Below are 22,973 nucleotides of genomic sequence, written 5' to 3' on the forward strand. Positions count from 1 at the left end.
CCTATGCAGACATTAATATGTATTTTTAACATGAATTTTGCATAGACAGGTATTTCCCAGTGGTCTGCGGACATAGAAAAATTCTTTAGGGCAGCTGAAATATTTAACATTTATATAATTTTAAAAGTATTTTAGATTTCAATTTAATGATAACAGCAGTGTAACAACCATTGCTGCACCACAACTGAATTTAAATATACCTTCTTCTACAGGAATTGGTTTCTCCAGGAGAAAAACTGTCTGTTTCCAGTGTGTTTTGGTACACTGGGGACCAGTTGAAAACAAGACCTGCAACAGAAGAGTTCAAGAGTTTGATTAAGAACAGCATTTTTGATATCACACAACATCAATCAATTACCAAACATGCATGCAAATGAAGTGTTTGCTACAGCAAGAGATTCCCTGCCAAGCACCTTGAGGCTGAATAAAATACGAAACCACCCTCATCTCCCAAAGACACTTAAAATGCACAACCACAAATACTCACCTTATTTTGACAGTTCTTCTCAAAAAAGATGTCAAAATACCCAGCAATTGCCTATAAAAAGAAGTAAATGCAAGTATAGTAAAGGAATAGTAGTGACACTTAAGAAAAAGTCTATCAATATACACATTTATTGGGATTTCTATTCCATTTCATGCTTCCACTGAGAGAAACAAGATTAGATTTATGCTAGAAATCCTAAATCAGAAAAATAATCAGTCATTGCACATTTGTTGTACTTGAGAATATTCAGCCCCCTGAAAATGCACTTTATTACATACCAATTTTTAATCTGAGTTTCCACAAGAACCCACATATTAATTGCAACTAGAATTTCACAGAACATACGACTTTCAGATGTGCAGACCCCAAAAAAGCATCAAATTCCATTCTTGTCCCCTACAGCTACCATAGCCATCACTAAATTAACACACAGCATATGGGATTCTGCATGACATGCTCATTCTTTGCACAGCTAAACATTATTTTCCATAAAAGCTCCCTGTGAACTGAGGCAGAGCATGAACAGGCAGGGAATATTTCTCCTTTCTCTACTACACACACAGATAAGACAAAAGATTCCCAAATACTTCATGCTGGCCTTTCCAGCAGTTGGCAGTTTCTAATAGTAACTCTCCATAGCATGCCTTGGAACACTTATTCTGTCCCTCCTGTCATCCCACTCCTAAACTCAAAAAGAGCCTCTCTTCAGTACATAGTTCATTAGTGGAAGAAGAGAAAGAGGTACAAAATGCCTGCACACAAAACAGGGTATCAACAGTATTAGTTATGCAGGCTTTTACTACTAGCCTGTTTTTTTTGACAGAAAAGCCTTGTAAGTCCCAGAAATTCAAAGAACTCAAAGATGAGTTCTTTGATGCTACTAAAAGGCATTTCTACACCGCAGTTTCACCTCTGAAATCCTGTCCATGCTCACCTTTATTTGCTTTCTACTGTCTCCTACAAAAAGCAAATCAGACAAAGGCAGTTATGCTTTTCTATTATGACAGCCTTAATAAATGACCTAGAATAGAGCTTCTAAGTAACTTAAACTACAGCAGCTGAAGACTTCATCACAGTGACAGCAGGAAGGGACCTTCTGCACACCACCTATAACACATTCAAACAAGATATGTACCAATTTCATGATGGTGAGCCCGTTGCATGAAAACTAACTGCAAACAACTGATTATAACCTTCCTCTCACAGCATTAGTATTTTTCTCCTACTCTAGGAAACTGGTTGTTCTCAAGGGTTACAAAAGACTGTTTCTGGACCATGGCCTTCATACTCAGAGACAGACTATGAAAAGAAAACAAAAAGTCAAATATGCTTACAAATCCAGGTAAACTGAATGGCACAAGGCTTTATCATTATGAAATATGTAAACTGAATGACAGCTAAACCATTCTGGTATTTTTCCTCTCTGGTCTAAATCCAGAACAGATTTCACCAACATGGTGGAGAACAGAGAGTGCTAAAGCACCTACATTTGCTTTTCATCTAAGGGCACTCCAGAGAAGCCTGCCAAGTTCCCAAATCCTGATGTGGGCAAATATTCCTAAAAGTAAGAAGCAAGGAGACACTAAGGGAGCTTCATGACAAATGAGCATCAGATGGTGGAAAAGGTGACTCTTCCATCCCTATCACTCACTGAGTCCTAACACTCAATGCTGTGAAACTCATTGCCAAGTGAATCACAGCCTTGTCTCTAATACGCCTTTTTGGGTAAAGATTGAGAAGGTTTTGACAAAGTTTTATTGACCCATCAGACTGCTTTTATCAAGGCACAATCTTTTCTGGATATTAGTCAGAGATCTACTAAGTCATAAAAATATTTTTCAGTCATCAGGTCAATACAGTCGATATGCTTACAAATAAGATCTATGACATGACTACTGGAGAAAGGAGAACAAGGTGGCAACAACAAAAACATATTAACAATTGAGAGAAAAAAAAAACAGCTTCCAGAGAAAGCAACACAATCAAGCTACATTTTGGACAGAAACCTAAAAGCTCCACAAAGACACACCATAGCTAAGGTGGATGCTTTTATCTATATATTTGGTAGAAGAAGTAACAAAATCACACTGAGAAAACATCCTCACATTGGCATTTGTATTTTGGGAAGATGAGGTTCAGACTGGAAAGAAACTGTGGTTGCAAGGAAAGAAACTCCTCAGCTATCTGCAGCTTCTTGTGCTCAGGGAAACAAGATTTGTGCAACTTCTGTAAAGGACTACGATAAATATCAACCTTATTTCATATATAATCAATGGTTTCCCTAACAGAAACAACCTGAAACACTGAATTTGACTACCTAAATAAAGAGGTAGCAAACAGTAATTATTAAACATCACAAAGACTAACTCATAGAGAGCTTCAGGGATTACAGATTTCGAGTGACTACAGAGAACAGTTCTGCGTTGACCCATTAAATTCCTTTTCTTACATTCTAAAATGGATAGGTGTCCTTCAGTATTGATACTGAAACAATTACTGTGCCAAAAGGAGAAAAAAAAAAAGGAAAAAAAAAGCAAGCAAATACTCCAACAAAACAAATTCCACAAGTCCCAGAGGATAAACTCTTGTGAACAGCTTCAAACACACCAAAACCAAAACACACACTCCGGTGAGCTATGTCAACAGGCAGCCTCAGTCCTGCATAGCTGAATAGAAAGTATATGCTTATAGTTAAATACATCCAGGGGAGAGTTTGAAAGATTATTTGAAAACTCTTCAGAGCACATACTGCAATTTCAAAATCTAATGGGTATCTTTACTAATAGATTTTTAAACCAGTTTCGAAACAACTAATAAAAACAAAACACACACATGGCTTGATGGTTCAGCTACATAATTTGTTTTTAATAAACATTTTAAGGCAACCTGCTATCATCTACCAACGTTGCATTTAATATCCAGATAGAAATCTCTTCCATGTGTTTTACATCTTTGGGAAAACAAGACTAAGCTGTAATATTTGTTCAATTATGGCAGCTATTCCACAAGCCAATTACAGCTGAGGAAATCTGGAAAGTGAAACTGCACAGATCCTATTGCTTACGCTGTAAAACAAGAAAACAAACCAAAAGTTTCAACCTGCTATTAAACAGGAGTACAGTTATTTGCCTACACCTAGGTAACAAACACAAGCTCAAGTGTATCCTAAAGCCTTCCAGTAACTTCAGCCCAAATTAACCACCTTCTTCCTTTCCTCTTCTTGACTTTATGTTGTGGTTTAAACCAAGTCCCCCAACTCCCGGAGAGTTAGGAAGGAAAATCCAAAGAATGTAGCCCCCACGGATTGAGATAAGAACGGTTTAATAGCTAAGGCATAACACAACAGTAATGATACAGCCAATAACAAGCGAAAAGAATACAACACCCCACCAGCCACCGACCCATAACTCACTCCACCCTGCCCGGCCGAGCACCGCGTGCTCCTTCCTCCATTTTCCTCCCGAGCTCCACCCCTCCCGCTTTCTCTCTCCCAGTATGCATCCTGGGCATCACGTGCTATGGTATGGAATACCTCATTGGCTAGCCTGGGTCAGGTGTCCTGTCTCTCCTTCCTCCCTGCCTCCCCTCCTCCCCGGCAGAACACGTGCCTTGAACAAAAGGCACTTGAACAAGAACAAAGGCCTTGAACAAAAACACCCTCAAAACATGCTCACTATCAAGCAACTGTTCCCAGCCCAGAAGTCAAAACACAGCACTGCACCAGCTACAAGAAGGAGAAAAATGACTGCCACGGCTGAACCCATGACACTTTACATGGAAGATTTCAGTGATAGGGTTTAGTGGTGGTCTAGGCAGTCCTGGCCTAATGGTTTGGACTTGATGATCTTACAGGTCTTTTCCTATCTAGTTCTAGACTGCGTATGTTCCCCTATTAATAACACAACCCTTAAAAAGGCATTCAATCAAATTACGCATTATTTTCATGAGTATATTGCATTTTATTTAACAATTCATGCCACCCACTCCAATACATCTGTGTATGAAACTGATAGTTCAAATAAAAGTTTAAAGAAAAAGGCTGGTGGTCTTCAACGCTAAAATACAGGGGGGCATGAAGGATCCCAGTGTAGCTCTAAGACCTTTCTGTAGATGCAAGCATGTAAGGAAGGAAGCTAAGTGAAAGGGGGGCCTCAAATTTGCACTTAATCTAGAAAACCTCAGTCTAAAGATGAGGTAGGTCTATCACAGAATCCCAACGGTTGGAAGGGAGCTCGAAAGATCATCTAGTCCAACCCCCCTGCAAGAGCAGTGTAACCTAGAGTACATGTCAAAGAACAACCTTTTTCTTTACCCAATTTTATAATTTCTTCGTACCAGGAAAGTTGAGAGCTTCTTACAAGCTCCCAAGCTTTGCTTTAAGCAGCCTAGGAATTCAAAGGATTGAATTGGTGGTCTGGTTTTATTCATGTAGCACAGCCTAAGTACAAATGCTAAAATTAATGCCTACCACAGTATTTTAAATCCAGGGTGTACCTTATTTCATTACAGCTCAGTTTTATACATCTTTTTGTACTCAAACTAGACTGCTATTCTGGGAGCCACAAAACAACTGATTTTCCAAAAATCAGTGACACTGAAGCTTTAGCACAGAAAGAGGTGGGGTTTTTTTTGCCACGTCAAAAGGCTATAGTAAAATCTCTGACACCATTTCCAGGCCCAGAGAAGAGCAATAAAGCAAAAAAAAGGGTCTAGATAAAAGTCTAATGAGGAATGGCTGAGAGAACTGAGGGTGTTTAGTCTGGAGAAGGCTTGGGGTGGGGGGTGAGGACGGACAGGGGACGACACATGGACGACGGGACACGGACACAGGACACTTTACCACTCTCTGCAATACATGAAAGGAGGATGGAGCCAGGAGGTAGCTGGTCTCTGCTCCCAAGTAACAAGTGACCGGACAAGAGGAAATTGCCTCAAGCTGCGCATGGGGAGGTTAAGGGCTGGGTATTAGAACCACTTTCTTCATTGAAAGGGTGCTCAGGCATTGGAACAGGCTGCCAAGGGTAGTGGTGGAGTCACCATCCCTGGAAGTGTTTAAGATGTATAGATGTGGCACTTACACAATAGTTAGGGTTGGAAAGGACCTTAAGATCATCCAGTTCCAACACCTCTGCCATGGGCAGGGACACCTCACACTAAACCATATCACTCAAGGCTCTGTCCAACCTGGTCTTGAACACTGCCAGGGATGGAGCATTCACAACCTCCCGGGGCAACCCATTCCAGTACCTCGCCACCATAACAGTAAAGAATTTCTTCCTTATATCCAATCTAAACCTCCCCTGTTTAAGTTTCAACCCATTACCCCTTGTCCTATCACTACAGTCCCTAATGAAGAGTCCCTCACCAGCAGCCCTGTAGTCCCCCTTCAGATACTGGAAGGCTGCTATGAGGTCTCCACGCAGCCTTCTCTTCTCCAGGCTGAACAGCCCCAACTCTCTCAGCCTGTCTTCATACAGGAGGTGCTCCAGATCATCCTCGTGGCCCTCCTCTGGACTTATTCTAACAGTTCCATGTCCTTTTTATGTCGAGGACACCAGAACTGCACACAATACTCCAAGTGAGGTCTCACAAGAGCAGAGTAGAGGGGCAGGATCATCCCTTTCGACCTGCTGGTCACACTCCTTTTGATGCAGCCCAGGATATGGCTGGCTTTCTGGGCTGCGAGCACCCAGAATCATTCAGGTTGCAAAAGACCTATCTCTATGACACTGGCAAAGTATTGGAGGATACAAAGCTGCAATACAGTTCTAGTTATTTCTCTTACCAATTTTTATGAAATGCTTTGCATAAACATTAAAATTCCTGCTTCTTCATAAAGCAGCAGGAAGTTTCCCTCAAAAGAGCTACTAAAACCTAAAATCTCTGACTACATTACAGAAGCCTACTTCAATACTCCCAAACAGAACAGCTAAAACCCCCTACACTAAATCAACTCCCCACCATTACCCTAAGGTACATTAGTGTAAGCCTTGCACCACTACAGAAATGATCTGGTACCCCACATAAATAGCTTGGGAAAAGAAAAAAATACCAAACATCTACACAAATCAATGTTGAAATACCTGATAATACAAAACTAGATTTAACACTGTGGGTTTGGTTAATATTTTCTTTTGAGGAATTTATACCTTCCCTTAACCCTCTTAGTTTTTTTTATTTTTATTACTTGCTGGTGGCTTTATCCTAAAACTCACAACACACATTTTTTATATTTAAGCACATTCTGGTGAAATAATTCTATGAAAGTGAAGTTCAAAACATTTTCCTTCCATTTCACTTTTGAGCACTACCACAAATCACAGTAGCTCTAACAATCACATGCTTCTATTAAAGACGCAACACTACAAAGAAAGTAATTTCCAATGTTTACAGCTTGAAGGAAGATTAAGTCCTCCCCTCCTCTTGTAAAATTTAACACATGCAGCTAAGAGGTAAAATATAAGGGGGAAAAAAAAATCATTTACAAGTGGCATACTAGAAGCAATCACAGACACAAGTGTATTGAAATGGAATATAGGGCTGGCCAGATTTTTATTAAAGGTGGCATCTTCCTTACAAAGAGTCAAACCTAAGAAAATGAAGAAGCAAACAACGCCCCCACAAATTCTATATAACGTTTTACAACTATTGCTTTAGGTGCCTTTTTTCTTTCTTTTTGTTTTTAAATAAGCATTACAATAACAGTTATTTCTTCCACAGCAGTTTTTCTCATCTTTTTGCTCCATTTTGACAGCTCATTTACAACTTCTCCAATGACTAATCAGCAAGAACTTGAGCCTTCTCTGGAAGAATCTTTCAAGTGCCGGTCTCCTGAATACCATGAAGGGGGAAAACAGAAATAATGACTTCTAAAATGGTAATAAATAACTGCAGCTCTAGCCCGACACATGCTCTAGCCTCAAAGGATGTTAAATACTAGGAAACACCACAGAAATATTACCCTTCCTATTGTCCTATAAATTGCCAGGAGAAAAGCAGAGTTATAAGAACAAAAACTTCAACCCCTGAACAAAGTTTCCATATTTACCCAGGGAACTAAGAGGGTTAAATAAAGAACTACGGAAATATTTAGGAACAGACGTACATTACAGAGACTGCAAAGCATTATCCTATACAGGTCAACAAAGAGTTTGCTCAACTAAGAAGAAAATATTTCCAAAATTACAATAGCAGCTGCTAATTTCTACCTGAATTTTGTCAAACCCAGGTTTTGATGAGGAGCTCACAAAGCAGCTTAAGATCTTCATCCATCACTGAGAGTTTCTAAGGTGTTAATGCAAACATATGAAAACCACCCCTTGTAAATGAAGTATGTTTTCCCAGTAAGATTAACATATTTTTCTTCCCTCACACACAAATTATCTCGAGCCATTTTTTTCCCACCATTTATTCATGTAACATGTACCAAACATATTAAGATCACAAAAGGCTTTAGCATATGTAACAGATGTATATTAGCACATATTATTTCAACCCTCCCACTTACAGCCCTTCCTGAAATTGGAAGAGGAGTCTATATTTTATTTCAAATATACCTGCATACTAAGGTTTTTCTCTGAAAAAAAATGTTTGGCTGTATATGCAGTATTTTAACAGGATAAAACAAATGAGACGGCTGGACTCCTTGTGAGAACTCATAAGGGCAGCCTTACCAATTCACTTAGGAACAAGGAAATTAAAAATTATCACAATCGCTATCACCTACACTGAGTCATTTATCATTCTTGCTCTTCACTAGTATCATGTTCCAACAGTGAGTGGCTACAACAAATACAATTAGCCAGCTGGCCACAGAAGTGGGAGATAATGTGCTTTTGATGGAGTTTATCCAAGCATGGAGATGGAATGTTTGTCATCCACGCAGCAGAGCTGCTGCATTTTTATCCCAGGGAAAAGAAACCCTTCACTATAAAAATGCAATGATTTTGTGTTTTAAGGAGACAAAGAATCTGGGGATCTCTGTAGAAGAGGCTACCAACAACTGAACAGATCAGAAAGACAAATCCTGCATTCTAACACGATAAAGTAGTCCTTCATTTAAACAGAAATCAGGCATTTAAGGTGTGTTTAACCATGGTACTCAAAGCCAGATTTCCAATTAGCTTACAACATTTAGTTTCTCAGTTAAGGCTGGAATTAAAGACTTCTATCCTAATGCTTACTGGTGGCTCCCAAATGGAATATTTGGTATTAAGAAATTAAACTGTCTAACATTTAAGAAAATTCTAACAAGCAAAGATTTTCCTTAGTCAAAATATTTTTCTCCAGTCAACTCAACTTCCTTTTTCCTCCTAAAGGTTTTAATACATCAGTCACGTCCTCTGGTTCATTATCCTTCCTTCACCCGCTTCCTCCCTCCCACTTTTTATACACATCCACTGCTCTTTGACAACATCTCCTGGGAGCAATGAAGAGATACTGCCATTTTCCTCCCAGGGGATATTGTTATTCAGCTAGGAAAGATCAACCTTGATGGACTCACAGGGGAAATGCTCACAGATAAAAGAGGAAGTTTGTCAACTGATTTCTAAACTGAGGGTAATCACCATTATATTTTATCTCAAAAGCTCACACAGTGATCAAACTCAGAATACAATTAATGGAATATTTTCCTAGCAGCATCTACTAACTGATATTAGCCAGATGTCTCATTAAAATCAGCAGTGACAAACCCTAGCTCTTTCTTAGGAAAATGCACTTTTGCAGGCCAATTAAATTTATTTTTGGCCATTATTTTTCACAAGACTGAAATCAAGGCAACTTGCCCTAGAAGTGCTTTGAAACAATTTCATATAATGATTCTGCGCAACGATTTCATGCTTTGAAAACCTTCAGTCTTCGAAAGCTAAAATAATGATAAATAAAGTTACTGCTAAAAATACTGTTTTGCGATGTACCACAAGAGGAATAAAGGAAAAGTCAGTAGCAAGGACATATGCTCTACAAAAAGCCATGACACCCCTCGCCAGTAAGTCCTAAGCACGATATAAGGTCACACTTACAATGTTTATTTTCACTCAATCTTTCCGTATTTTTCAGGTTCGTTAGCAATTTTTTTTTCTTGAAGACTTATTTAATTGAACACCTGGAAGAAAACCCCTATTTGGAGCATTAAGATTTATTTATTTATTTTTTTAAGATATGACTCAATAAATGCATTACGGGATCATCTGCAATACCCTTAGGATACACCTACAGAGAGACATCCGGCTGATCTGTTAGGAGAATGACTTAATTACTTTGCTATGATAGGCTTTTTTGATCAAATAAAAGAGTAATTTAAAATATTTTACAGATGGAAGGACAGACAACTCAGGTACGAGTCAATTAACATGGTCTTACATTTTGGGAATTGCATAGTTCTGTTTCATGCAAGCTCATTCCTAATTCTAGGCATTTTTGTCCTTAGTCCATTTATCTAAAACCAAAAAACAGTTATCCTGTTGCCTTCTGAACTGCATGGTTTTTGAACAACTTATACAATTAAATGCCACTATCATGCAACCGGATAATTCACCAAGACTAGATGATATTTTGAGGTCCCTTCCAACCCTTGGGATTCTGTGATTCTGTGAAATATCTAGAAAGAAGTACCTATTTCAGCATTTGCATTATCCATTTTCAGGAAGTAAAAGGTTTGTACTGCAAACAGACAAAACAAAATGGAGAGGGGGGAAAAAAAAATAAATCCAAAGATGAGAAAAAGGTGGGTGACAAGGCCCAAAGGTCAGGCTTGATATTAGGCTAGTCTTTCTGTGCTCCTTCCAGACAAGGAACAGAAAAAAACCTCTGTTCCTACCTCTACCAGGTGAAGCTTTCCCATAGTCTTTATGAAATCCTCCCATAAGTGTTCACCAGAACAATTTACAAGAACAGAAATAACGTATGGGGAAATCAAGAAGAGGTCAACTTCTCTGCTGAGACTACTTTGAAAAGTCAACTGGAAGTCATGGCTCCTTTGTTTTCTAATGCTGCTATCAAAATAGCTGTAGATGCAGCAGCAAAGAAGCACTGGGAATTGGACTTAATGATTTTTATGTGTCCCTTCCAACTTCAGATATTCTATGATTCTAAAGGAAAAAATCAAACACCAAAACAAAATAAAATCCCAAAGTGACCAAGGCTAAAATAAGGCCAGATTTTAGTTATTTAACATCTTACTACAGAAATAAGTGCAGCTTCTCCTGCCTGAGAGATCCTGGCAGTGTTCCAAGCCATAATCAAGGTAAATGTGGTACTGAGTTGGTAAAAAGACTGCATTATGGCTCAGATTCCTGTCAGCTTTTACAACAAACCACGCTGTCACCACAGATGTGCAAACGGGTTGATGGGAGGAAGCAACAGACCCCAACATGGCTAATTCCTCCAGAGCTGTCAGCTAAACACGTTCAGCTCTTCAACAATTACACTGTATACTGAACTAGATGAGACCACAACTCTTTTGTCGCACCACCACCATGCTCCTAAGTTTTCCACTTGCTTGGGTTTGAAGGACAGACCACTTAACAGAAGGAGTGCTACTCCTGATGGTAGCACTTGTCTAAAGTTAGCTTTGCTATTGATGGCAACACTAGGAATGAGACAATCAAATTTGTTTTCACGCTGTTATGGCACAAAAAAGGCTGAGAAAAATTTTTGGTTGCAAGCTAAAAAAGCCTGATACGTACAAGTATAACATTTCATTTTTTTTGTTTTATAAAATACTTTGTAAATAAAGCAAAAATATTTAAAAAGCAGCAGAGACATGTATCAAAAGCTAGAATTTTGGGAAATAAAACCAACTTTCTTTTTGTGCCAACAGAACAACTAAACATGGATGTAAACAAGAAATACATCAAATGTTACTTTCAAAGGACAAATTGCAATCCTAAAGCATCTCCTAAAAATCTCAATATAAATAATGGGCTTTTATTGTTCATTTACTGCAAGGCTAGGCAGCCTGATATGATGGATGAACTGTCAACTCCCAACTAAACTTCTCCAATCCATCAAAGAAAAAGTAGAAATTTCACTCAAAATGTCAATAAACCTAAATCATGAAGTGCAAAATACTTCACAGAGTTCTGACTATTTTTTAGGACCTGCATTCACTGTGGAATTGGAGAAACTTTGTTTTTCCCTCACTTCCCTCCCCTTCTCCCTGCAAGGTGCACATCCTGATTTATAAGTCAATGATACCACAGATTCATAGAACAGAAATGAAGTTTTTGCAAAGGTCTAATGCTAAGGAAAATGATGTTTACAAAAGAAGCTATTTTACCCAAAACCAAAAAAGATCACCAACATTTTGTAAAGATTCCTGTTTAACTAATCAGATATTCAAAAGTGGCTGCATTAAGAAAATTAACCCAGGGCTGCAACTGGAGCTTGATCTGCAAGCAAAGTTGACCCTGCTCTGAGGCAACTAGAATGATTCTATGACAACTAAAACGCGGAGATACACAGCAGCACAAACTAGCACACAGACCCATCAAAAACCAGGTATTACATTGTTTGATGTAGATATCCAAGACTGCAGTACTTAACTAATTACATCACACAGCAACATGGTGTCCCTGCCTATAGCAGGGGGGCTGGAACTAGATAATCTTAACATCCTTTCCAATCCTAACTGTTCTATGATTCTATGAGTCTATGTCCTTTGTGTCCGTATCAGAGGAAGCCTGCATTTCTTCTTCATATACACATACAAAAGCCAAATAAAACAGCTGTAGCAGACTTACTACAATATATTAAAAATTAGCTACCGCTTTGGACTTGATTCTGTGACATGCTGTGGCATAAAATTAAGCATGAAGCTCTCAGCTGAAGTATCATAAAACCCTAGACTACAAAAATTTGAGTTTCTACTGCAGATCTCAGAGCCTAACACCTTTTGTCAAATTTGATGAGGATAGTTGAATGAATTGCTAGAAAGCATTTACAATTGATGTTGAATGTAAAAGCATATTAGTACAATCATAAAATATTTGAAATTAGGTCATCCTGCCTTAGCTTATCGTTTAGCGTTTAAAAATTCAATGCATTACTTTAATCTAAACACCCACACTCTCTATGTACCTCATCTTTATCACAACTGCCCTGCCTAATGGTAGCAGTACAAAAATCCTTCTACCTGATTCTTTTCTTCCCTATTCCAACAAAGAAAGCAAGCTGTGCATAGAATCATAGAACAGTTAGGGTTGGAAAGGACCTTAAGATCATCCAGTTCCAACACCCCTGCCATGGGCAGGGACACCTCACATTAAACCATATCACTCGAGGCTTCATCCAGCCTGGCCTTGAACACCGCCAGGGATGGAGCATTCACAACTTCCTTGGACAACCCATTCCAGTGCCTCACCACCCTAACACTAAAGAATTTCTTCCTTATATCCAATCTAAACCTCCCCTGTTTAAGTTTCAACCCATTACCCCTTGTCCTATCACTACAGTCCCTAATGAAGAGTCCCTCACCAGCATCCCTGTAAGCCCCCTTCAGATACTGGAAGGCTGCTATGAGGTCTCCACGCAGCCTTCTCTTCTCCAGGCTGAAGAGTCCCAACTCTCTCAGCCTGTCTTCATATGGGAGGTGCTCCAGTCCCCTGATCATCCTCGTGGCCCTCCTCTGGACTTGTTCCAACAGTTCCATGTCCTTTTTATGTTGAGGGCACCAGAACTGCACACAATACTCCAAGTGGGGTCCCACAAGAGCAGAGTATCTTAAATTAAAAAGGAATCCTCACATAGGTACCCATCTATATACTTCTAAATATACATCTACAACAAATACACATCTAAACACTTATAAATATTTATGTTGGAATACCTAATTTGTTTTTGCTTTAAACATATTCATGTCATTTTTATTTCAAAAGTTACTCCCCCTTCCCTACATGAAATATGCTAAGTAAAAATATTTAGTTATATCAATCAACTTAAGCCGCAAAACTGGAACCTAAGCCACACAACATCAATTGCATGGGCCTTCCCAAAAAAACAACAGGGGACATTTTTCATTAATCCAAAACCCAGTGTTACTCTGTTTTCTCCTAAGTACCAGATACTGAACGACCAAAATAAAAAAAAATGAATGTGCATTTATGTAAATTCATACTGAACAATGTAGGCACAACTTCTCTGAAGTGTTTGAAAGATGCCCTTGTGCTGAGTTTCCATTCTAATGCCCAGACTGAAAACTTTTTCCTTTTCTTCTGTTTCATATTGACTAGTGTTTGATAAACAAATAATTGATCAGTCTCAGATTTGTTCCAGATTCTTCACTTAATTTAATGCAACACTCTAACACTTGCCTTGAAACCTTCATTTCCACAGTACAGAGGTGTACTGTAATACTGTCAGTAATACTAAGAATAAGCTTGTGTGTGCTGCAATTAGAACTTCCCTCCCATGAAATTTCACAGCCTTTCTAGACTTAGAGCTCTTTTGAACATAAGTCATATTAACTGCCATCAAGTAAAAATACTACCTTGCATAAAATTAATAAAATAGATTCTGTAAACCCTCTGGTTATCAGATTCAGATTCTAATGCTCTATTTGCTCCCCCTCAGTCTTCACATGTAAAATTCATCAACTTTCCTGTTTGAAAAACTGCGTTTGCCATAGGAGCTGCTAAATGTTTATTGTATGAGCTGTAGTCTTACCTTGGCCTTATGCTGTTTTCCACTTTTTACGAAACACAGAAAAGCTCTTCTGAGAATAGTGCCCATGTCATTCTTGAGCACAGTGGTAACAAGATGTCTGAACAGAAACCTCTTCTTTTGGAAAATCAGCTAGATAACAAAACAGAATGACCCCAGTACTAAGGCTCCTCATCTTTCCCTTTCCTCATCTATCTGTATTATACTGTAAAATTACTACTGGAGTTTTACATTTCTCTTTTTACAAGAAGAGCTCATTTGACACCTCTGTACCATGGAAATTAAGGTTTCAAGGCAAGGACTGATCATAAATTATTGCATATTAATTGCACATAATTAATGCACTTAGTCCAATGTGATATTGGCCATACATGAAGAAACTAAAATTGTCTTACCGTACACTTTGTGCTCGTTGTGATGGTCAGGGTGAAATCTGAAGAGAATTCTAAGTCTGGAGTGGATGCAGTATTACAGTCAATACACTGTTGAAAGAAGTAATACAATTCTGTCAGTGCTAAATTTAAGATCTTCCTTTGGATGAAGGTTGCTCACATGATGAGACAACTTCTTGAGGGCAATACTAATTCAGCTCTTCAAAAATGGGAAGAGGCTTAAAACACACTTAATCCTGTTTGCACACTGACAACCTAAAACACTCCTTCCTAAATGCCAGGATTAACAGACACTTGGATGAGTACCACTATGGAGCTCAATTCTTTCAAGACAATTGCTCAATGACAGCTGCCCACTGGTAAGATAAAGTTGTTTTCACAGGCATCTTCACCTGTTTTGCTCCTTGTTCATACAGCCACATGGCAGAATATGGTATCAAAAGTGATACAGGCTCAATCTGGGCTTTTCTGATTTGCCAGGTTAATGTAGTATTGATCATGGAATAACTGAAAGGGACCTCTGGAAATCACAGTTTACAACAGGGTCAGCTAGAGCAGGTTGCTCAAACCATGTCCAAATAGCTCCTGAATATCTCCAAGGCCAGATTCCACAACTTCACTAGGTAACCTGTGCCACACTGTTCAATTGCCCTCACAGTAAAATACGATTTCCTGATCTTTCAAGACAACTGCCTGTAGTTCAACTTGTGCCCCTTGTTTCTTGTCCTGCCACTGAGAATCACTGAGAAGAATATGGCTCCACCTTCTCCCCTTTCCACCACCATGAGGCATTTATACACACTGATAAGGTCCTTCCACTAGACCAGGTTGCTCAAAGCCCTGTCCAACCTGGACTTGAGCACTGCCAAGATGAGGCAGCCACAGCTTTGCAACCTGTGCCAGTACCTCACCACCTTCACAGGGAAAAACTTCTTCCTGTTAACCAAATCTCCGCTCTGTTAGTTTAAAGCCATTCCCCCTTGTCCTGTCACTACATGCTCTTGTCAAACCTCCTCTTCAGGTTTCCTGTCAGCCCCTTTAGGCACTAGAAGCTGCTCTCAGATCTTGGAGCTGTCTCTCCTCCAGGCTGAACAAGCCCAGCTCCCTCAGCCTGTCAAACTCTTCTCAGTGAAGCTGCTTTCCAGCCAGTAGACCTTCAACCCCTGTTGATGTGCAGGGTTATTCTTCCCTCCCCTCAGCAAGATTATGCATTGCCCTTTTGCTGCCCTGAGCTTTTTGCACAGGACAACCACTGGCCCACTTCTCCAGCCTCTGGACGCCTTCCTGAATAACAGCACAACCATGACGTGTATGAGTATGTGAAATATCAAAGTGATGCAATCAAGCAAAAAAGCACAAGAGGCAGAACTACTTTGCTATTCTGAATTTAACACAAAACACAGCATACCCAGGATAACAATGGTAATGTTGCAATGTGCATTTCAAGACTCTAATTTTTTAGCATCTATATATATAAAATCAGAGTTTCTAAAGTGCAATAAGCTTCCATTTTCAGCTGTTCATAAAAATTACACCACATTTTTTTTTCCACTGTATGAAGTTCTTTAGCTTATGTACTCAGTTAAAATCATAGCATCATAGAATAGTTAGGGTTGGAAAGGACATTAAGATCATCTAGGTCCCCACTGCTATGGGCAGAGATGCCTCACCCTGTACCATGTCACTGAAGGCTCCATCCAGCCTGGCCTTGAACACTGCCAGGGATGGAGTGTTTATCACTTCTTTGCGCAGCCTGTTCCAGTGCCTCACCACCCTCACAGTAAAGAACTTCTTCCTTGTATCTAACCTGAACCCATTGAACCCATTCACCCTTGCCCTATTGCTACAGTCCCTGATGAAGAGTTCCTCTCCAGCATCCCTGTAGGCTCCCATCAGATACTGGAAGGCTGACGCTTTATTCAAGAATGCCATATAATGCTGAATATAATATCACAACCATTATTAATAAATATCTGTTGATGCTGCTTTGTCTTTCCTTAAGCAAAGTTTTGTTTCCTGAGAAGTTACACTATAAACTACATGAAACAAGCAGCAGCTAATCAGAGCAAACACACTAAAATCTCTTCTGTAATAATCATATGATAAAATGGAACCTTTTAAAACTTTTCCTTAAAAATATAATCCCTTTGTTTTGTAGAATCGCTACTGACTAAAACAGTTTACCTGTAATGTCACTTTGCTCAACTCATTAATTTTACTACTTTGTACTGTAACTTCAGCAAACAAGCTTACACATTGCCTTTAGGCTATTCTAAAAACTGTGACTGCTACCCGAGTACAAAGGAGTATAAAAGCATTAAGCATCAAGGTGATGGAAAATGCTGCATGATGACACAATCTGCAAATCACATACACCTGAGCTGGACAGTGACTGCTCATGATGGCACATATTAGAAAGGGGCATGTATTATCAGCTTATACACCTCATTTGGCACATTAAACTGGTTATCAATATTTTCCAGGTGAAGATGTTTATTTGTTTGCCTAACAAACAGACAGACCTTAACCCATCCCTGCAGCTGTCTGAGTAACATATATGTTCTTAATTTTCTGTATACCAAATTTGACCTATTTGCAAGAAGTATTCATCTACACTTCTCCTTGAATTAAAACATGTAAAATGGCAGGTGAGAAAGCCTGTGCCTCACTCATTGCACAAACCTGTCAGATGGCTAACAATTACAGCCTCAGACTCTTCACAGAATCATGAAATGGTTTGGGATGGAAGAGATGCTAAGGACTGTCTAGTTCCAACCCCCTGTCACAGGCACGGACACCTTCCACTAGACCAGGTTGCTCCAAGCCCTGTCCAACCTGGCCTTGAACACTGCCAGGGATGGGGCAGCCACAGCTTCTCAGGGCAACCTGTGCCAGTGCCTCAGCACTCTCACAGGGAAGAACTTCTTCCTCATATCTGATCTAAATCTCTCCTCTCAGGTTAAATCCATTCCCCCTTGTCCTGTCACTACTTGCTCTTCTTAATCTGTGTTTTGTCTGTGCCTCTGTTTTGTGCACCTTCATTCACTAATGGTGGAATTTATCTTCACTATAATGACAGGTCTGCAAAATATATTCCAATAACTGACTTGATCACTCAACCTTCTCCTTACACTCAAGGAAAACAGTCACTTGTAAGCCTTAAGCCACAGAACCTATTACAGATGTCCTGTAAAAAAAGAAAGTAGAGATGCATAAGGAAGCCAAAGTAGTTATTCAAGTTAAACAAGTATTATTCTCAGCACTTCCCATATTCGAATATCCAACTAAAAAAAAAAAAATGAAACTTTAAAATCTTCTCTGTAACCAAATTATAAACAAGAAAAGCTTAAAACAATAACTTGTGTCAGGATATACTTACAACAAAACTGTACTTGACCTGTTACCACTTTTGTGGGCAGGACTGACAACTGACCACAGCAAGTAGTTTCTACACTGGAAGAGATCTCTGTAATGGTTTCAAGTTCAGTGATAAATTACAAGAATCTATTTTCTTCTATATCAAAGTAACATAGGAATGCATTTAAACAGAAATTACCTCTTTACTAAAGTGGTAATTCCCACTGAAGGAAGGGCAATAATAGTACTGCTTTAAGTGTATTACAATAGAAAAGTAACTGTATGAACAATAATTAGAATACCATTGTGGCAGAAAATCTTGATTTATAATCATCCTTCTTTCAATTTTATCTGACCTGTTCGAATTATTACTCATCACAAAGTTCATCAGAATTGCAAACTAGTCAGTGTTTTGGAATTATATCTTATTGTGTAGGTGTTCTTTCGTATGAAGCACTACCAATTTCACTGCTATTCCCCATGACAAAGCTGCTATAAAAAAAGGACACCACAGAAAAGCAAGCATAAAATTAATTCAATTAGTATTGCAGAAACTCATATTGCATTTTCAGACATGGTTGCTCTATTGGACGAAGTTATGCAACTCGGTACACGGACTGAACTGAAAAGGGAAGCAAAGTAGAAGAAAACTACATTCCATGTTGTGGAGGGTTTTTCTGGTATAGTTTAAATTTCAGTGACACAACTTGTAACTTATATGCAAGTTTGGGTTTGGATAGAAGAAAATTTAAAACTGAGGAATCTAAATATGGGAATACTACTTTATTAAGAGCTCAAACTTGCTAAAACAAAGGCAATTAATGAGTCTTCCAGTCTTAACACCAAGACCTTACCGCACTTATAGTATTTTGAAGATGCCGAAGTTTGCGTGCATGCTTATCTTTTATCCTGTCCTCTGTAAAAAGAGGAAAATTCTAATCTGCCTTCTACACATTTAAGAAGTATAGTACCTTAATGACACTGGCTGTAGATATCACTGTGTTTGGATCCAGAACTTCCACAACAGCTTCTGGAATTACAGCCTTCTTCATGCAAGACATGTCAAAGCCATATACATCTTCCCAGAAAAGCAGCTTGTCTGCATGTTTCTTCATGTCTCCAACAGCTACTAGACTAATGGTGCACATGTCAGGATAAACTGCAACAAAAGGAACAGATTGGTGATTTTTTTATTTTATATATGCATAAAGAGGACTTTTTCTTCTTTTTCTTTAAGTGAGCAACATCTTAAAAGAACAACTAACTTTCTCAGCTCTTGGACACTTTATTTTCTGGAGTCCCACTTGTCAACAGAAGAGACTAGAGACTGAAACTTAGCTTTCTCACATTACTGAAGTATTTCCTGTTCATTACAAAAGATCTTAGTAGTTGAATCCAACTGCTAGGAAATAACTGGAAACTTGATGTCTGAAGAAAGTAACTTAGAACATACTATTCTGTCTTATATATGGAGACTGACTTAAAATGTGTTTAATAACTGTAGATCCAAAGGAAAATTCAAATCACAGCTTTGCAATAACAAGAAACCTCTGTGAAAATACTCTATTTCCAGAAAAGCACAAGTATATTCACTCAATAATTTTATTCCTGTTTATTATCAGCTCTGCCTGGTACTTGTCTTACAACTTAAAAAGTAATTTTTGAGTATTGGAAAAGATTAGCAACTGTTCTATCTGCATCTGAAGAATACAGAAGTGACCCAACAGACAGAGAATAACTTCCTCCTTGATTCCCCCCACAGCTTTAGGATGACAGCTATCTTTCTTACACTATCTTCACACTTCTCCCAAGCACACCTTAAGAACAAGTACTCTTTACAGCTTTTCCAAATGGCAGTGCAAGATTGACATTTGCCTTTTTGACTGCTGCCTACAGCAAAGCCAGTCAATCCCTTAGCAATCTCTATCCACTGCTGACTGGAAAAGACACAAAGAACAACTGCTATGAACATGGCTGTCTACAGCACTATCAAACAGTAAGAGAAGCCCAATTTATATTCAGATCATTTCTTTCCACAAAGAAATTCCAGTGTTTTGGTTTTAGAGTTTTAAAGCCTCTAAAAGCCACATACATTGAATTCTTGAGCTGGCTTCAGAGCAAAATGCCTACTAATAAGCACTTAATTTTTTTTATCGATACATGAATGTGTCAGTGCTGATAAAATTGCAGCTAAGTTTCTCTTTTTTCTCCCCAAAATCTGATGAACTGTAAAATTAATCTTGTCTTCAGCACTGCTTGAAATTGTAGCTTATCAAAATGAGCATGGAGAAATCATTTGTATAGCATGGTAAGTCAGAAAACCAGTATTTTTTTCCCCTTGTAAAATACTGAAGATAGAAGCAGAAAATTGAAATTAGGACTTTCATCTAGTGAGAGCAGATTTAGGAAATAAGATCAAACATATTAATGATAAAGAAGAGTTGTCTAAAAAAGCTTTTTTTCTTTTCATGTGAAGACATTAAAGTAAGCAATCTACATTTAGCATGACTAGTTTATGCAAAATATGAACACACTGTCATTTTTCTCATCTCTGTTTAAAACAGAATAAATAAAGAAATACCAGCAAGCTTAAACTGGAATCCCATTGGTAAGCTATCATCACCCTTTACAGACAAGGGATTCAGAGCAGGTTTCTCCAGGAACAGCCTACAATTAACTTGTCAATAAAAAGGCAGTCTGATGAGAATGAAAACAGGAAGGTGTTCAAACTGCCTTGTCTGAAACAAATAATTTAGTTCCAGCACACCTGACTGTTGCCACATGCACAAAGATTCAACATCTGATGGCAGGAGTATTTGCAAGTCATTTCTGGAGCCATCAATAAGGAATTTCCATTTCTTGAAGATCTGATGTTGCTGTTTACTAGTGTGACAACTGCATTCAATTTGGCTTTACCTCACAGCATCTCAGACCTCCAAGAGCCACCAATGATGCTGCAAAAATTCAAACACAGTGTGAAGCAAGACAACAAAAGCCAAGACTACAAGACTTCGAGAGAATATTTTTCAGGGAAATGCTCTTCAAAAGGATGCCAGGCGTTTAACGAGAAGAGCAATGCAAAGAGAGTGCAAGTCTCTAGTTATAGAATACCCTTACAGGAGCATGCTGGCATCACTGCAAGTGAAAACCACAGCACTTTATAACCTTCCCTCCTCTGAGCAGACCACATTTTTGGGACATTCTGTTAATAGGAAAAAGTTTACCACGTCTATCAAGCATTAAATATTTCAGTGGTACAATAATTTTTAATTAAATCTCTTGGTCCACACAGCAAATCCTTATATTAGTAGTGGAACTTATGACGGATTATGTATCAAATATCATTAGATATATTATATACAAAGTGCTTAACAAGAAGCAAAAACATAAACACTAATGCTCTAATCTAAGCTGCAATTTTAGTTTAGCCCATTAAAATAACAACAAAAAGTAAGACAATGCCTGTTCAGAATCCACAAGAAGAAATCTGTGTTCCACCAACAGTGTACAGGCAAGAAACTACAGTGATACATTAACTTCCAAATTTACCTAACATATGTACAGAAGCATATGCTATACTGAGGTTTGACTGGAAACATCAGCATGTTATCTAAATGTCAGCCTAAATCATCTAAACACTGTAGAGTTTTGAAAATGTTTAAATGCATCTGCTTAAAAAACTGCATTTGCCATTTCACCCACTATCCTCTATCCCCTTGGAAACCCTCTGCTCTTTCTGCAACCCTGCAATACTTGCCTGTGCAATCCTGGCAGATTTACTATTTTTTTAATCTCATTAAGCCTATAATTTAATAATTATTCCTTCTCACAAGTGAAATGAACAAAATGCTGATTGGACAGAAAGCACACAGTCCTCAATGCTCTCACAGATTCATCGTTTTGACCATCTGTGTCCTTCTCGACTCAGTGCCCAGAAGTCATCTGTCACTAGGAACAGCTCACGTGGTGAACAGAATACAATGGGAAATCCTTTATCCCTTAGCAATGCCTCACAAACTTCACAATGCAGAAGGGTAAGGCAGCAATCCTACAGGGATATGGAAATGATTCCAAGTGAATACCATCATCATTTCAATGTGACCAAGCAAACAGCATTACATTTTGAATGACACCCTCCTTACCTATGTCACCCCTCACTAACATTCACTGTGCTCAAGTGTATGCAAAAACCTATACTCAAGCAAGTAACAGCTCTAAAGAACAAACAGATGGGTCCTGGACAGCAAGAATTTTGTTCCTAAATAAAGCTATTATATACTGTATATATTAACCTAAACAGTTTGGCATAATTCACTTCAGCTGGCCAATAGGCTAAATTGAAGTAACGATGATATGACTGAACACAAAGTTATGCATTTGGATTCTATTCCTAGCTCAATCACTCAAAGATCTGGCCAAATCACAGCTGCTTCTATTGTCTTTTTTTAGCTTTCAAACAGTCCCAGTAATAATGATCGTGGGCTCAATAGTACAAAGCGGCTCAAGAGAAAGTTAAGCTTTATGGCAGACTCAGGAGTTTCTCTGGTAAGGCTTCACCTGGGAATGAGCTTTTAGTTTTGACTCACCCAAACATGGATATGCCCACAGTCCTCCTGCTATTCATCCACACTGCAGAAGTGTCTGTCTTGCTATGCTGATTGCTGAGCAACTTTCTCAGTAACCTTAGGCACAGCCATTTACCTGCTATACACGCTGACAGGGGATCAGTAATTGCGGGCATCTTAAGGAAACAGTGTTTCATTTAAAATCTGCCCATACCAACCTGTGACTGTACAACACTGTATCCTTTGAAGAGTCAAATAAGGTCCCAATATATTCTCAAAGCACAAAGGATATGTGTACTGCAGAATTAGCATACCCTGTCTTTCAAAGGAAACTTTGGGAGGCACCAGCCACTAGCGAGTTTACCAACGATACAAATAGAAAACAAGATACTGTAACAGTTTCAATAGAGGTCATAAGTCTCTGTCCCTTTTCAGAAGCTTTGGAAATGGTAGCAAAAAATTAGAAGATTCCTTACAATTTTAGGGAATGTCCCCCAAACTTAATCATAT

The 22,973-nt window shown here is 38.7% G+C and overlaps 1 protein-coding gene across 4 annotated transcripts in view; it reads right to left on the reverse strand.

The window, feature by feature from the left end:
- The window catches only part of PRMT3 (protein arginine methyltransferase 3), a 67,160-nt gene that overhangs the window by 12,094 nt on the left and 32,093 nt on the right, over positions 1-22,973 (reverse strand). For 3 of the 4 annotated variants that reach the window (XR_004080786.2, XM_031050270.2, XM_013129439.3), the window contains exons 12-15: positions 18,870-19,057; positions 14,545-14,631; positions 488-538; positions 201-288 (exon numbers count right to left, since the gene is read on the reverse strand). Coding sequence is in view for 3 of the 4 variants with exons in the window: in XM_031050270.2 (XP_030906130.2) it covers positions 201-288; positions 488-538; positions 14,545-14,631; positions 18,870-19,057 (414 nt within the window). In the remaining variant the exon portion in view is untranslated. Of the gene's footprint in view, positions 1-200; positions 289-487; positions 539-6,935; positions 7,319-14,544; positions 14,632-18,869; positions 19,058-22,973 lie in introns of those variants that run through there. The other variant, XM_031050271.2, reaches the window with a different exon arrangement.

Source organism: Melopsittacus undulatus, chromosome 8 (assembly GCF_012275295.1).
Source record: "Melopsittacus undulatus isolate bMelUnd1 chromosome 8, bMelUnd1.mat.Z, whole genome shotgun sequence".
NCBI classification, from domain to species: domain Eukaryota; kingdom Metazoa; phylum Chordata; class Aves; order Psittaciformes; family Psittaculidae; genus Melopsittacus; species Melopsittacus undulatus.